Here is a 15,883-nt window from a genome sequence, read left to right as displayed (position 1 = left end):
GACAAGGCTACCTTTATAGCTTTGTCTGCTGGAGATGTTTGTTAAAATATGTTTTAAAATGAGGCTGTGAAAGGGTACCTGTCACTGAGGCCTTGTCCATCGTACCCCTGCCTCACCGGGCTGCTGCGGTGTATGGGAACAAACTGGGGGGTTGTAAACCAGGGCTAAAACTGCCAGCAACCGGGGCTGACTGCTGTGAGCAGTAACTCCCTGCCTGGGGGCCTGCCCTGCTTAAAGGGGAGCTCAGGCTGAAGATTTGGGGGAAAATATAACAAAACCGCTGTGTTTACAAAAGTGACTGTGAGGTGTACAGCTCCAGGTGGGTGAGGAGGCAGGAGCCAGGTGTAAGCACAGAGGGAAAGGTGCTGGGACTGGCTCCACATTTGGGATTCCCCAGCCCCCTGCTCAGCCTTCCCTTGCAGCCACAAAGCGGGGAGAGGTGAGCGGGGAGAAAACCCCCATAAATGAGGGAGGGCATGGGGTGGGGGGGCACTGGGGGGCTCTCAGGGGGAGCTGGGGACACTGGGTGGTACTGGGAGGGCCGTGGCAGCGTTGTAGCACCGCATCTGCAGGACCCCAAGGCCCAAACACCTTAATTAGGAGGGTTAATTACTGCCCCTAAGGGCTCACTGCGGAGCGCCCCCTCCCATCATGTCCCAGGGCCCTGCTCGGGGCTCGCAGCTCCCTGGGGCCGTGACAGCGGCGGGAGCAGGGCCGGGCCTTCATTTTGCGTTTTATTTTGTGTTTTATTTCGTGTTTGTTTTATTTGACTTCGCGTTTTGTTTTGTGTTTGTGCGGCCCGCCCCTGACGGGGACAGGAAAACGTGAGGGAAACGCAACGAGCCGACTGCGTGTGGGAAAAAAAAAAAAAAAAAAAAAAGCACAATAACCATCAGACCGGCCGAAACCGTCGTGTTTTTACTAAATATTTTTTAATTTTTATTTCCTGCTGCTACACCCGCGGTGAAGCCGCGCCTTTCACCCCCCCCCCCAACCCCCGCCCTGAGCCGCCAGCGGCGCCCCCCGGAACTTTCGGGCCGCGGCCTCGGCGCCCGCCCGGCACCTTTGTGCGTGCTCCCCCAGCGGGCTGCCCGCCGCGCTGCCTGAGCGCCGCCCCCGCCCCGCCGCCGCCAAACGGAGCGGAACGGAGCCGCCGCCGCCCGGCTGCCTCCGGTCGAAGCCTCCCGGAGCCGAGCGGAGAAGGAGGGAGAGGAACCTGAGGATCCGGCGGAGGAAGGGAGCGGCGAGCCGTCAGGCGAACGGCGTGGGCGGCGCGGCGAGGAGCGGAGGCCCCCGGAGGGGTCCTTAGGGGACGGGGACGGAGGGAGCGGGACGGCGCCGCGATGAACCTGGAGCTGCTCGGTGCGGCCGGGGGGGGCGGGGCCGGGCCGGGAGGGGGGGACCCGGGGCCGGGGGGGTCCCGGAAGGCCAAGGGGGTCCCCGCCGGTACCGGGAGGGCGTCAGGGGGGTGGTGGAGCCCCGTGAGCGGCTCTGGGCCCCTCAGCTTGAGGATAGGGGGGGCTGAGGGGGGGTGGCGGAGGGGCTGGGGTCCTGTGAGGGGGTTGAGGGGGGTGGGCTGGGGGGGGGGAGGCTCAGGGCAGGGCTCGTGGCTCTCTGCAGCTCCCTGAGAGGGGTGGGGAGCTGGGGGTCGGCCTCTGCTCGCAGATAACCAGGGACAGGGCTAAAGGGAACGGCCTGGAGCTGTGCCAGGGGAGGTTGAGGTGGGCAATGAGGAGCCATTTCTGCTCAGACAGAGCGGGCAGGCGTTGGGACGGGTTGCCCAGGGAGGTGGGGGAGTCCCCGTCCCTGGGGGGGCTCCAGGAGAGGTTGTGGCTGGTGCTTGGGGACACGGCTCAGTGGGGACAGTGGTGGGGGGTGCTTGGAGCAGGTGACCCTGGGGGGCTCCTCCAACCCTAATGACTTTCCAACTCCGGTGCTGTCTTCGCATTTCGTTGCAGAATCCTTCGGGCAGAACTACCCCGAGGTAAGCACCCCCTCTCCTACACCCCTTGTCCCTGTCCCCATCCCGCTGCCAGTGGTTTTCGGGCAGACCCCGACCCTGTTCCCCGCAGGAGGCCGATGGCACACTGGACTGCATCAGCATGGCCCTGACCTGCACCTTCAACCGCTGGGGCACGCTGCTCGCCGTGGGCTGCAACGACGGGCGCATCGTCATCTGGGACTTCCTGACCAGGGGCATCGCCAAGATCATCAGCGCCCACATTCACCCTGTCTGCTCCTTGTGGTGAGAGAGGACTGATGTTTTTTTTCCCCAGGAATGCTGTAACTGCATGCTGAGTGCTCTCTGAGCTAATAGCTACTTCCTCAGGAGCCACCAGGTGTGAGAGGCTGCTCTCCTTTTTGTCAGAATTTGCCCGTGTCTGTGTTTGCTGGGGACCAGGTGCTGCCAGAGCCCGACTGCTCTTGACAGCTGTTCCTGTTAGCTACTGAAACACAGAACGTTGTGGGATACAGAGTTGCATTTTAGGATGTATCCCTTTAAAATAGCGTGAGAATATGGTATGTCTGCTGAGTTTGGGGTTGTTTAGAGTTCAGAAGTTGTTTTTCACAGTAACGTTTTTATAGCTGAACCCAATAATTAGGTCTGATAATTTTAAGTGACTATTGGTGGACACATTGTATGCATTTGAGAAGTAACTTGTACTTGAATTCATTCTTGTCACTGTAGCTGGAGTCGAGATGGTCACAAATTAGTGAGTGCTTCAACCGACAACATCGTGTCACAGTGGGATGTGCTCTCTGGAGACTGTGACCAGAGATTTCGGTTTCCTTCGCCTATCTTGAAAGTTCAGTACCACCCTCGAGACCAGTAAGTCCTGTGGAAAAGAAAAAAAAAGTTTGAATGCTCTCCTTTGGCTAAAATTAATAGTTATTAAAATATTTCACTGTGTTTTGCAAAGTAAGTGCTTTCAGCATGTCTTCTTTACGTGATTGGATTTGTTGTGGCTCTTTTTATTATGAAAGTATCAGGAAGGCAGTAGAGTAAACGTGAGAATGATTCTTAAAACTGTGCATAGAAATGTCTAGTTTATAAGTTAACTTTATAAACTTAAAGAATCTTCCAAAGAAAGAAATGAAATGAAAGAAGATACCAGTTCAATGTCATTTTGCAGTGTAAGACTAGAGAAAATGTATTCTAAGTAGCTCAACATAGATTGAGATTTTTTTTTATACTTCTAAATGTGAGAACTGTTTTGGAGAACAAACCATTAACTCTTCCTTTTCTGCTTTGCAGAAACAGAGTTCTGGTTTGTCCCATGAAGTCTGCGCCGGTGATGCTCACGCTGTCAGACTCCAAGCATGTTGTTCTGCCTGTGGATGACGATTCTGATCTCAACGTAGTGGCCTCCTTTGACAGGCGAGGGGAATACATTTATACGGGCAATGCCAAGGGGAAGGTGAGACTGTAGCAAGAGGCACTGGGTGCAGTAGCTTAGATTATTTCCTGTCTTTTTCAAGGTGCTTGATGTCTCTAGGTTGTGTTCTTTGCTTTAATGTACAAGTAAGGCTTCCTCAATGTGTCTTGAATAATTCGATATGGTGTTGACACGATCATCTGCACCGTCACATTTCATCTTTGAAGATCTGTAGCATCTTTGTAGAGTCTTTGAGTTAGGCCTTTGTGTTCCTGTTGTCTTACTGTATGTGTTGGATCCTTTTCCAGTGTAAATAAACCAATGTTAATGTTGCAGAAGTGTCGCAGAAACTATAGTAGAAACTAAAACTACAGCTGCAGAGCCCCAGCTATTCCTGTGTAGATTGCTGAGGCTCCTGTTTTCAGGGTTAGCAGCAGATGTGAAAGGTACCGAAAGTGGGGTGAGTCATAATGAGGACACTGATTGCCTTCTGTTTCCTTCATCTTCAGATCTTGGTCTTAAAAACAGACACTCAGGATCTTGTTGCTTCCTTCAGAGTGACAACTGGCACCAGCAACACTACAGCTATTAAATCAATTGAATTTGCTCGGAAAGGAAGGTGAGTTATTTATCAAGTGGTATCTTTAAAGATGAGCTGAAAGCTACTGACTATACAAGGCCTTAAGAATTGCCACAATTACATCATGCAACATATTCTGACTCTTTATTTTCTTTTTTTTTTTAATGCAATGCATATTCTATGTAATCTTTCCTACAGCTGCTTTTTGATAAACACAGCTGACAGGATAATCAGGGTGTACGATGGCCGTGAAATTTTAACCTGTGGACGAGATGGGGAGCCTGAGCCGATGCAGAAGCTGCAGGATTTAGTGAACAGGTAAGAGGCAGCAGAATGAGTGAAAGCCTGTCTTGAAAAGGTTGTGTTTTGTGTGTTCTGTACTAATGGGAGCAACTGCACAAAGGGTAACTCAGTATTTTGTTTGGTGTAATGGACAGGTGTGTTTATTTGAATCCTGTGAGTCACAATTTGATGTGAAATGTAAATATTATTTGTGGATGGGAGGATATAAGGTCTTGGTCTGGAGAACAGTCTTCTGTATTGTGCTGTTATTTAATTGCCTACTTTGAATTTTTTCTTTTGTATGTAGGACCCCATGGAAGAAGTGTTGTTTCTCTGGTGATGGCGAATATATAGTAGCAGGTTCAGCACGACAGCATGCTCTATACATTTGGGAGAAAAGCATTGGAAACCTGGTGAAAATCCTCCACGGGACCAGAGGAGAGCTGCTCTTGGATGTAGCAGTAAGAACACTGCCCACTAGTGCTGAGTTTCTTGTTATTTTGCAAACTAAGCTTTCTTAGTTCTGTTCACCAGTTAAGCTCCTCCTCTTTTCTCTTTCACATCAACCTAGTGGCATCCTGTCCGGCCGATCATAGCTTCCATTTCCAGTGGCGTTGTATCCATATGGGCTCAGAATCAAGTGGTAAGCATTTCAGGTTATTTCCTTAAGAGAATTCCTTGGTTGGTTTCCATCCTAGCAGACTGAATATTTGCATGTTGAAATCCTTTATTGAATCCCAGTTCAGCAAGCTCCCTAGCTTCGCCTGCCTGACTTGAAAGATGTTTGCCATCGAGTTGAATGTGCGTATACTTCAATTGCGGAACTAGTTAAGCTTTGTGCTAAGTCACAGGGACATTTTGTGCAGGGACGGTGTCCTTCTGTATGTGTTAAGTATAGGAAGTCTGAGTGAGTGTGTGTGTGTCAAAACTGCAGTGGTTAATATTAACATACGACTTTGGTTTTAGGGATAATGACATACATTGCCATATCGAAGGAGTGTGGTCATATTTTCAGTAGGAGCTGATTCATGCAGTTCCTATCTGGCATATGATTGAGCTGTGACTTTCATGATGTTGCACATGGCTTGGGGGATTTTAATGTGGTATGAGATTGTAAGTGCACGAGTCCTCGCTGTGGTTGCTGTTGCGTAAAGTAAAATTCATCTTGAATTTGTGGTGTAGGAAAACTGGAGTGCCTTTGCACCTGACTTCAAAGAACTGGACGAGAATGTAGAATATGAAGAGAGAGAGTCTGAGTTTGACATTGAAGATGAAGATAAGAGTGAACCAGAACAGACAGGTAATGCCTAAACTTTGTTCCTGTGCAGCAACGGTGTGGTCAGCAGTTTGGTTGTTACCAAATCATTTGTAGTCCAAATGTATGATCATAATAAAAATTAAAACTAGTGGTCACAGTAGTGTACGTGGGTAGTAAATGTCAAACAGCAGTGGATAAATGAAGGTATCTAAATCGACAATCAGTGTGATTCCTCCTAATTGCCGTGCCATATTTGCTTAACAAAGCCTCCCCTTTCCATTGTGTTTTCAGTCGAAGGCAGTAGTCTTTGACCCGTGGGTGTGTGGGCTTGCTCTCACCAGAAGCGATGCTGAATTTGAATCAGTAGCAGCACAACTTGGCCGCTTGGTGGTGCCAAAAAGTTGTGTACTGGAAAAGGCTAACTTATAGAAAGAATTAAGGATTCTTCCCAGTACACCGCAGAGCTCTCCTCGTTACCAGGCTTTGCAGTACTTCACGCTTTTAGATTACTCTTTCTCTAGGACTTTCTAATATTAAAACATAACATTGGCTTGTGGGAACAAAGCATTAAAACAAATTCTAAGTAATTTGTTCTTTTCGTTGTTATCTTTAATTCTTTTTTTCCCCTGATTCTTAGGTGCTGATGCTGCAGAAGATGAAGAAGTTGATGTAACTAGTGTAGATCCCATTGCTGCCTTCTGTAGCAGGTAAAAGAATAATTTTGTTTAAAGCATGAATATAAAATGTAGCACTAATGTATTCCCTGTATAGTATAACAGCCCTCCTCACATACTTGCATTTTCTGTGTCTTTCCTGTATCAGATAGAAAGAGTTACTTGTGTAAAGAGCCCTTTGCAGAGACTAAGCTGCATCTTTGGATGGATTGCTACATTTCATGTAGTTACAGCACAAACAAGGTGTAGGCTTCAGTTGTTAATTGTTCTGGGTGAGGAAGATGAAAGAAATAAGACCAAGATGAACCGTGTTCCTTTGTTCTTCATTTTTTTTTTTAATACTGAGTGCATCTCTGACAGTCAAGAGTTGTCTTTTTTCTGTTTGCTGTCCCGGAGTCCCCTGTTAATCACCATCAGTCTTGCACAGGAAACCAGGCAGTCTATGACTGTGACACTCGTGTGGCATGCACTCCCTCCAAGAATGACAAGCCTTGTCTTCACAGCATTTCCATGTTCCTCCTTAATGTCTTTGGTTAAGGTATCAAATATCTATTTGTACAGAGTTCTTAAGCTGCTGAATGCCTTGGTCAACTACACAGCGTGGCTGTCTGACTGCTCCCTGCCGAGACAGGGCTTGATTTGTGAATGAGAAGATGTCAAAGATCATTAATTTTAAAAGGCAGCCTACTTTTTTCTTTCATAGTGATGAAGAACTGGAGGACTCCAAGGCTCTGCTTTACTTACCCATTGCTCCTGAAGTGGAAGATCCAGAAGAAAACCCCTATGGGCCCCCCCCTGATGCTGTTCAGAGTTCTTTAAGCGATGAGGGAATAGGTTCTGAGAAGAAGAGACAGTCCTCCTCCGATGGACCTCAGGCACCAAAGAAGAAGCCCAAAACCACCAACATTGAACTACAAGGAGTACCTAATGATGGTGATTAGAAGCTGCCATTGTTTTAGTGCCTATTTTGCATCTGACATAGATTTTAGCTTTGCCTAGTCAGAATACTAGGTGGTCACTCATTGATTTTCTTTTCTGTGAAGTTACTTCTCACAACAATGATTAATGGCCACCTACTTACAAAGTTTGCTGGCGTTTTGCAAACTAGAAATGAGAACAGGCATCCTGAAACTAGTTTTTAATGTTGTTTGTATTTAACGTCTGATTTCAGTGTCCTAATGATGACTCCTCTTGGTAACACATTGCTTTCCACAGAAGTCCATCCGCTGCTGGGTGTGAAGGGAGATGGTAAATCCAAGAAGAAGCAAGCAGGCAGGCCTAAAGGATCAAAAGGTAAAGACAAAGATTCTCCATTTAAACCGAAACTCTACAAAGGGGACAGAGGTGCTTTACCTCTGGAAGGAGCAGCGAAGGGTAAAGTGCAGGCGGAGCTGGGACAGCCTTTGACAGGTAAGGACCCAGTGTGAGCGTCGTTGCTTGCTTGGTGGCCTTGCTTTGTACAGACCCTGACTTAATATAGTCATAGCATTTTATCTTCCCAAATGGCACCTGCTCACTAAATGTTTAGCTGCTGTCAAGGATAGGCAAAATTTTACACTTTTTTTTGCAGAAGGGCTTTTGATAGTTTTAGTAAAACTGATATCCGTGCATGTGGTGTTGCATAATGTAAAGCACGTGTAGGGTTTTTGATAGAGATGGAGCACTATTTCAAAAGTAAAGTGTCTCTGACTTTAGTCATTTAGTTATTAACTTTTTTCAGTTCTTACATTTGCAATAACTGTACTCAGTTTGGCTGGGTAGGTTTTGACAGCAAAAATGAATATAGTGAAGGGTTCAGAAGCTTAAATTGATGTTTTGTGCCATCAGTGGTGTAATGAACAAAAAAAGTTCTGTAATCAGAACTAGGAAATGAAGCAGGTATCAAAAACTTTTTGAAGGTTAGAAATACTGTCCGTTGACTTAGGAGAGGTTTTATTTCCCTCTTCTCCAGGACTCAGCTAAATGACCTCGTAACTGGGGGTTTCCATTTCCTATCTGAACTAGAATATTGTTGTTTATGGTTTCTGCCAAAATACACACCTGTGACTTTCCACTAGGCAAAGTGTAGTGTTGCTTAAAGGAGTGTAGTAAAAGACTGAGCATTGCCTGTTTGATCAATGGACCCTAAGATAAAATTTTTCTATACCTAGCTATGCAATAGCCTTAGTTAAATCCCAGAAAGCACAGATGCTGTAATAGAGGACAGGTTTTGTTGGCTCTTTCCACATTTTTTTAAAATTGTGTTTTGTTGGTTGCTTACTCTAGAACAAGCCTTGCAGTCACCTTCGTTAGGGCCCAGCTGGTGACAGTGTTTCCCATCTGTCTCATTTGCTACTTGAGCATATTTGGGGAAAGTTCACTCAGGTGTAGCAAAGGAAGTACACATTTGGATTAAATGATGCGCGTCCCACAGAGAACGTAGGGCTGATACATAAATGGATTCAAAGATATGATATAATTGATATATCAAATTTTGCATTTCCTTGAACTCAGCAGCTGCTGCTGTGGATTTTAGACTGCACAGAGTTGATTTGATTTTTGTTTTTTAACCCCTTCCTTCCCTCACTGCTGGTCCTACGTTACCCACCTTGCTCATTGTCCTTCCTGCTCTGCTCCTGTTATGTTGCTTATTCCAGTACTGGTAACTGCTATATGCAGAAAAAGGGAATGTGATAAAAGAAACCTGTCTATAAGTGGCAAAACATGGTGAATGTTTTCTGGGCTTCTATTTAATCTTCTCACGATGCACCTTACAAAATCTAGAAATTAAACAAATAGCTGAAAATATCCTTAGACCTTCTGAGCAGCACAGATTAGCTTCTAGTGTCAGGGTTACCAGGCAGGGCAGTTCTCTCTCGATTTCTCAGGTCATGAGGGGCAATCCAATGTGCTTAGAAGTACAATCACAAGGAGTTGTCTGGGTCAATACAGATTCTCAGATGTCTGCTGGCATCTGTTAAACATCCTGACTTCTCTGTTGTCCACCCAGCATGGCACAAGACTAGTCTGAAGACCAGATGAGTATAACCCTTCATCAGCAAGCCTGTTGATTGCTTTCTTTTATCACGCTGCTAATTAACATGGCCACATGCAAAAGGACATAAAAGAGAGAGAGGATTATGCACTGGAAACTTAACAGTGTGGCTTCCCAAACAAATTTCAGTGGTTAATTGTTTCAAAAAACAAACAAACAAAGCTGAGTATCTTAACTTGTACATTTTTAAGTAACTGTGTAAGCACTTCAGAGAACCGTGTGTAATCACTTTCAGAGAAATGGTTTAAATAGCAGGTATGTTTTTCCCTTTTTTTTTTCCCCAAGGTGTACGTTTCTGTGACTTTCTTATCACTCTTTACTAATTTGCTTGGTCTGTCATTGTAGACAGATCTCAGTGTGCTTTCTTCTTGGCAGCTTGTAATCGTTGTTGCATCAATCTGCTCTACAGAGCTGTAGGAAAATACTCCCATTGCCTCTAACATGTTTCAAATGAAGCAAGATTCTGGACAGGCACCTGTGTGTTTTTTGCACATAATTGGAAATCATATTTGGGAGGATTTTTGTGTGGCTTTGCTTATAGTTTTCTGTGCAATACTTACAGTCTGACTTGCTTTAAGAGACAACTGTGCACTTTCACTTGTTATTGCTGCTGAGCTTCGGATGCAAAAAATCATAGCAAATAATCAGTATTGCTGTGGTGGACTTCTCTCTCAGTAGCATCTGTTATTGTGCTCCCTTGTACAGTACCATTGACCAAACAGGTCGTGCAGTAGGTCCCACCAATTAGTATTGGAAACATCTGTGTGAGTTGTGTGATGAAAGTAACAGTCCACTGAAAAAAACAAAACAAAACAAAACACAACATCACTTGGATCAAAGCTCAGTCATATTCTCATGAAGTTCATGTCTGTCTTCCTTTGTTCTCTTTTTGGCTTGTGCTTATAACTTCTGTTTTGGGCAGCTAATTTTTCTTATGTCTGCTGATGTTTCACCACTTGCAAATGCGTGCTTGCAAACTGAAGTGGCCTTCTGCTTGCAGTGCTGGAGCCAGACTGGCTTCTCTGGGTCTCTTGCATGAAGCTGTCAGTTCCGCTAGTTCCTTGTGCTGTTGCTTTCTGATGGAAGTGATCGGTCCCTAAACCAGCCTCTCAATGAGCAGTTTTTCTCTGGCAGCTGTTGTCTGAATTGCCGTAATACAGTGTCTTCTGCAAGCTGCGTGGCTGGGACCTGGAGCCTGCTGCAGGCTGTCTCTGTGGCTGGGCTGTGCAGCCTGGCAGTAAATGTCCTAGTGTTAAAGCAGATGTGTCAAAATCAGATTTCAGTAAAGACAAACTGGGAAGCTTGATCTATTTTATGGTCTTGGAACAAAATCGTGCAGCATTCTGATATAACCCCAAATTGGGTAAAACGTTCATTTCAGTTGGGTTTCTGCTTTGAGATTTTGGGATTGATGAATCCAAAAATTTTCTACCAGGTAAGTTTGCTTGTGCCTCTGTGGAATAAAAGCTCAGAGGTTCTTAGCCACCTTGTCCATGCCTATGCATGTGATCTCAAATGCAGAAATACCGAAGATCTCAATTTGTCATAGGTACTGTCTTGTTGATTATATCTAATTCTGGAAAGAATAGCTTTATCTAGAAAGTCCTATTCTCTTTTTTTTTGTTGTTTTTGTCTGGAAATGCTTGCAACATTTGGTGGTCTCTGGTTTCTGGTCACATCTGTTTGAGCCTGATGATTTATTTTTCACCTGTCTTTGATCTCTTTAGCAGGTGGTGCAATCTCAGAATTGCTATGAAGACATTCTTCCTTATCTTCCCCTGTTCTTTCCTGTATTGGCACCATAATATGGAAAATAGATGAAATGCTCGGTCAGAATGGACTGACTATAATGCAGCAACCTGATTGTTCATGGATTCAGGGAGTGACTTTTATAAGAAATGAATATTGAAGAGGAAATGGCCTTCATTCTTCCTTAATTGCCTCTTCATCGAACAGTGTAAGATGCTGACTCTCAGGTCATGCGATTTGCAAAGAGACTTAATTGGACTGCCTTTGTGTTGTCATATATCACTATTTCTCAACTGAGCTGGTACCCAACACGTTGCCACTCCAGAGCTTGTCCACCTTTTTTTTAAAAAAGTAATTTCTTTTGTTCCTGGATTGAAGAATACCTGAAGTGTATGGTGTTTATTCCTGATACCATATGGCTTTGCATCCTACAGACTTCTCTTTCTCTGCTGTTCATTCTCATTTCAGCGAGCTGTAGGTCCTTCTCTGCTAGCTGCACTACCTTCCTAGCTTTTCTGTTAGTTCAGTGCGATGTCTTCTGTGCTGACATGCTTAGTGAAACACTGCTACTGATTATGTGCCAAGTTTGATTTCATCTCAAGTGGATAGAGACATAAAGTGAAGAATCAAGACACCCTCTGAAGTCCACAAAAAATGAATCTTCATAGAGTGGATATTTTAGACATGAAGGATGACTCTGCTTCTGGGAAAAGGAAAAAAGGAAAGTAGCTGCAGATAAAATACTCAGTTTATATGCTTTCATCTAGACTGTAATATGAAGAGCTGTGTTGGCAGTTTCTTTCCGTCCTTGCAAATGTTTTTATTCTGTTTCTTTCCTTTAAGATGTACTACCAGAAACAATCGGTTTCCTCCTTTGCTGGTGTATACTAGCAGTTACAGAAGAAGCAGAGCCAATATTTATCCTAACTGCAACTGTATTTTTTCAGTAATCCTTCCAAGACGTAAAGATGAAATGAATAACAATGTGATCGTATGAAAAACAAAACATATGGAACTTGAATTTTTAAAAGCAATCTTTTGTTTTATTTCTCTTCTATTTCTGGATCAAGAATAGAAAAACGATGAATGCTCGGAGCTTCTTCCCAGCTGTACTTCAACCTTTTATTTCTTAATGACATTTGTAGTATTTTCTTTGTGGGAATGGCAAGAGACACTTTCTCTATCCAGTACCTACAGCCTGATCCTTCTGCACTAGACCAACAGCTTGCTAAAAGAAAGTTTTCATTCCTAATGCCCCTTGTTTTGTAGTGACTTTGACGGTTCCTATGCAATTACTTCATTTTTTTTTCCCTAGATGTAATTATTGAGATATCTCTATGTATTTAAATTTTCAAAGTACACTGCAGACATTAAAAGCCAAGAAGAGGAGTAATAAAGAGATGTGTTAATTTATGGTCGGAAGTGTGCAGTAATAGCGTGAGATACGAGCATGGGAAGAGAGGAGGCATTTTAAATCGGAAGGATTTTTTAAAACTGGTATTTTCATTTCCGGCTTTGGTACAGTGGTCTGCTTAATGAAATTTGTTCCCACGTGTACAGTATTAATTTTCTTTGTTCTTTCTGCTTATAGTACGATTCACATCTTTTCTAGAACGCTGTCATGTCAAATCCACCCGTATGTGGCGTGGCTGAGCTCACAAGCTTTCAAAGATGCATAGGCAATGGTTCTCTAGATTATTTTAAAACCTATTATTTGCCACAGACTCCAGCCTTCATTTCTGTTAAAAACTTCTTTGTACAGTGTATATGTCCTTGGTTTATCTTCTTCCATCTTCTATTTTATTTTTTGGTATGCGTAGTTTTGTACAGTACTTGTCAGATACTGGCTTGCTGGTAGCACATAGTGATGTTAGTTTTTGTGTCTGTAAATAAAGATGTATGTTTTATTTCCTAAAGTCAATGGTTAAGTCTTGGCTTCTCCATGCTTCATGATCATTTATATTGTGACAGTGGCTGGGAATCCCACAGCACAGCTCTGGTGCAAATGCAGATGTATTGTACCTTCACCACAGCTGGTGTGTTGTGTTCCTTTTGTTTCAATTTAGTTTTTCTTTTTTTTTTTTCTTTAATGGGGCATTTGGTTGCAGTAGTAAATCTCTAATGTAATAAAAAGCGCTGTGCACCTGAGTGCACATGAGACAGCTGTACTGAAAGGGGGGCTGAGCACAAAGTGAGCTGCGTGTAGCCGGGATGTGAAATATAACTGGATTAGATCTTCAAAAGTTATCATTTTAATAAATTAAGGGGTCTTAGAAAAAGAAGCAAGGATATTCATTAGCAAAGCTGTTTAAGAACAAGGCAATCTAGCCCTTCCTGTAATCCATAATTCAATTGCTGGTAGAGAGGCAATTGATTATTGAACTGACTTGACCATAGCTTCATTACTGCATCGAAAGAAACAACTTCGACTTCTTTTTTTCAAGGAGAACTTTAGTAGTGCATTATTCTTTTGGGATGCTTGAACACTTGGTGAGTTATGTTGGGATGTTTCCTCTTTGTGCACTCTCTAGCTATGACAGCATACAAGGGATTTCAGTTTTACAAATCCATAGATTGAATGTGGAGATCTTGGCTCCGAGACTGCTCTTTGGAGTCAGTGGCTGTACGTGACCAGCGGATGGGGCTCAGGAGATCCCCGGAGGTCAGTGCTGTTGAATCCCAAGCAGAGCTCGTCTGTGACATCGTCACCTGGGAACGTGAGCTCACGGAATTGCTTTGCTGAGCCCTGTGTAGAGATGAAGGGCATCGGTGATACAGCCCTGTTCACCTGGCCTTTGATCCCTGGGTAGTGTGATGGCAGTGAAGTCAAAATCTTGTTTTCGTGGTCTTGGTCGCTTGGGCATTGCCTTGGATTTTTGGGATAGGCATATGTGATAAAACCACAGGTGCTACCTAAGTCATGATTTCCTCACACTGAATAGTGCTCTTTTAAAAGTTCCAGTAATGAGTACTTCTGTTGTTTTATAGCTTCATAAGAAAATTAAACTGGAACAATAGAGTGGCAATTCATTAAAATAGCACATAAAATCTTAAGGAGGGAGGACTTCATCTTTTTTAAATTGTCAAATAGATCCCAGTTGCCGGATAAGGTGAATTTAAACGTTCTGCTGCTCCATTACGAGAACCAGAACTTAGATTCATTCTGACCGACACAGCGATGTGCTGCACCTTCAGCAGTGTTACACTTCGAGCTTGTCTCGTTAGAGGATTTCTTCTAATGGAAGGATTAGGTCTTAAAGGTGATGCTGGTGGCACTTCAGAAATACTGAGTACGGAGGCTTACAGAGAGTGATTTATTTTATTATCATTATTTTTTTACTGCTGAATTTGGGCGGCTTCAGAGTAGCACATCTGACTGATGACTGCCATGAAGACCTTAGGGAGCTGGTGCACCCTTGGGGTGTTATCTTGTGCTTTCTACCTTCCACTGGCGGTCTCCTTTCAAAGAGTCACCATCCCGGCAGAGCTGAAGTCGGTGGTCGCTAAAGTCGCCGTGAACGCCACGTCCTGCAGCGTCACCTGCGGGCTGGGCTTCAAGCTGGAGGAGATGTGCGAGATCACCCCGGCCGGGGAGAGGAGGAACTGCACCATGCGCAGGTCCCCCTGCCTCACCACCTGGGGCTGTGGTTTGCTCCATTTCACCGTCCCGGTGGGCAAACCGTTCAACTTCAGCTGCCTGAGCTCGGACACGGTCGAGTTCGTTAGCCGAGCCTATACCTACACGTGGAGGCTCGCCCCAGGGCTCATCACCATGAACGATGTCCTCTTTGTACCTTTCAAAAACCACGGTTTTGTCGTGCAGTTTTCCCCCACCAGGGAGTCGGACGCGGGGACGTACCGCTGCGATGTGCGGATGCTGAAGACGTTCAGGGTCATCAAGAGAGTCTACTTTGGGGTGAGAGTGATCCGAAAGGACTTTGTGGATCTGAACTTCCAGAAGTCCTTGACTCACGAGCAGCAGCTAGCAGCGAATGAGGTGGAAGGAATCAAAGGAAACAACACCAGCACAGAAGTGCAGCAGCACTGGCAAAGAAAATCATTTTATACATCCCTGGTAGGAATTGGAAGCGGAGTGATAGGAGTTGTCTTGCTGAGAGTGGCTCTCCGCTCCTTGCAGAAGACTTTGAGGAGAAGTGATGCAGAGACACAACCTGAGTTTTAAGGCAATTGCTGTTCTCTGTCTTGTTTATTATAATAAATCTAGCAATATTAGTATCGACGCAGCATTTCGTGGTGAGGTTTGTTAATTTGGCAGTTTGTCTGTTACCAGACTGAGAAGCTTAATGAAAGAATTGGTAAGTTAGCACCGGAGCGTGGGTCTTAGTGGTGGAGTGCAGGCAGTGTCTCCAGGTGGGGCAAGGCTCTTGTTCCCTGCATGGTGTGAAAGGGTGGCTGATGTTCTTTACCCCTGCAATGGTCCAGACAGAAGTTAAGAGGGCACTGAGCCACAGAAAACTGCCCGACACTCCTCTAACCAGCCTTTATTTTACCTCCAGTTGCTTTCTTTGTTTGTTTTATAGCTGATAACTTGGAATCCTGCTTCTGCCTTGTTGTTTCTTCTGCCTTGCCCAGAGCTGTGGCCATGCGGGCTGACCCAGATGGCTGCTTTTGGTAGGTGGTGTTCTCCAGCAAGAGGCACAAAGAAGCGAGGGTGCAGCAGCTGGGCTCAGAAACGTGGTTTCCAGGCTGCCTGCTGTCCCCATCAAACCCAAGCACTCCATCCTCGGGAGCTGGGTGTGCAGGGACGAGGTGAGCCACCGCTGCCTGCTGCCTCTACAGATGTTTGTCTCCCACCGCCGGAGCTCAGGAAGCAAGTTTCAAGTGAGAGCTGGGAGCTTCCACTCTCCTTTGTAGTTCAGAACAGCGAGGCAGGGAGCAGTAGGAAGCAGAAGCCAATCTTCAGTTTGA

The 15,883-nt window shown here is 45.0% G+C and overlaps 2 protein-coding genes across 5 annotated transcripts; both read left to right on the top strand.

Annotated features, from left to right (window-relative positions):
* The first annotated feature begins 1,173 nt into the window (after window positions 1–1,173).
* RBBP5 (RB binding protein 5, histone lysine methyltransferase complex subunit) lies at window positions 1,174–13,125 on the top strand. Of its 4 annotated transcripts, none has more exons than XM_082778654.1 (14): window positions 1,174–1,362; window positions 1,959–1,984; window positions 2,073–2,245; window positions 2,690–2,830; window positions 3,257–3,419; window positions 3,887–3,996; window positions 4,156–4,275; window positions 4,547–4,700; window positions 4,811–4,882; window positions 5,422–5,539; window positions 6,135–6,204; window positions 6,875–7,104; window positions 7,387–7,464; window positions 10,936–13,125. In XM_082778654.1, exons 1-14 carry the CDS (start codon window positions 1,344–1,346, stop codon window positions 10,959–10,961), a joined length of 1,500 nt encoding a protein of 499 aa, XP_082634780.1. In that variant the 5' UTR covers window positions 1,174–1,343; the 3' UTR covers window positions 10,962–13,125. The 4 variants fall into 4 exon arrangements, with proteins under 4 accessions (XP_082634780.1, XP_082634779.1, XP_082634778.1 ...); XM_082778653.1 differs by having other exon boundaries at window positions 10,933–13,125; XM_082778652.1 differs by having other exon boundaries at window positions 7,387–7,581.
* Window positions 13,126–14,290: 1,165 nt separating this feature from the next.
* On the top strand, window positions 14,291–15,137 carry TMEM81 (transmembrane protein 81; the record flags this gene model as incomplete). The annotated part of the gene is made up of 1 exon (XM_082778382.1): window positions 14,291–15,137. The coding sequence occupies exon 1, from the start codon at window positions 14,334–14,336 to the stop codon at window positions 15,135–15,137; it is 804 nt and encodes a 267-aa protein (XP_082634508.1). The 5' UTR covers window positions 14,291–14,333.
* Between the last annotated feature and the right edge of the window lie 746 nt (window positions 15,138–15,883).

The sequence above is a fragment of the Aythya marila genome (genome assembly GCF_965140915.1).
Source record: "Aythya marila genome assembly, chromosome: 24".
Lineage (NCBI taxonomy): Eukaryota > Metazoa > Chordata > Aves > Anseriformes > Anatidae > Aythya > Aythya marila.
Note: the sequence above shows the minus strand (reverse complement) of the source record. Positions and strands in the feature narration are given on the sequence as shown.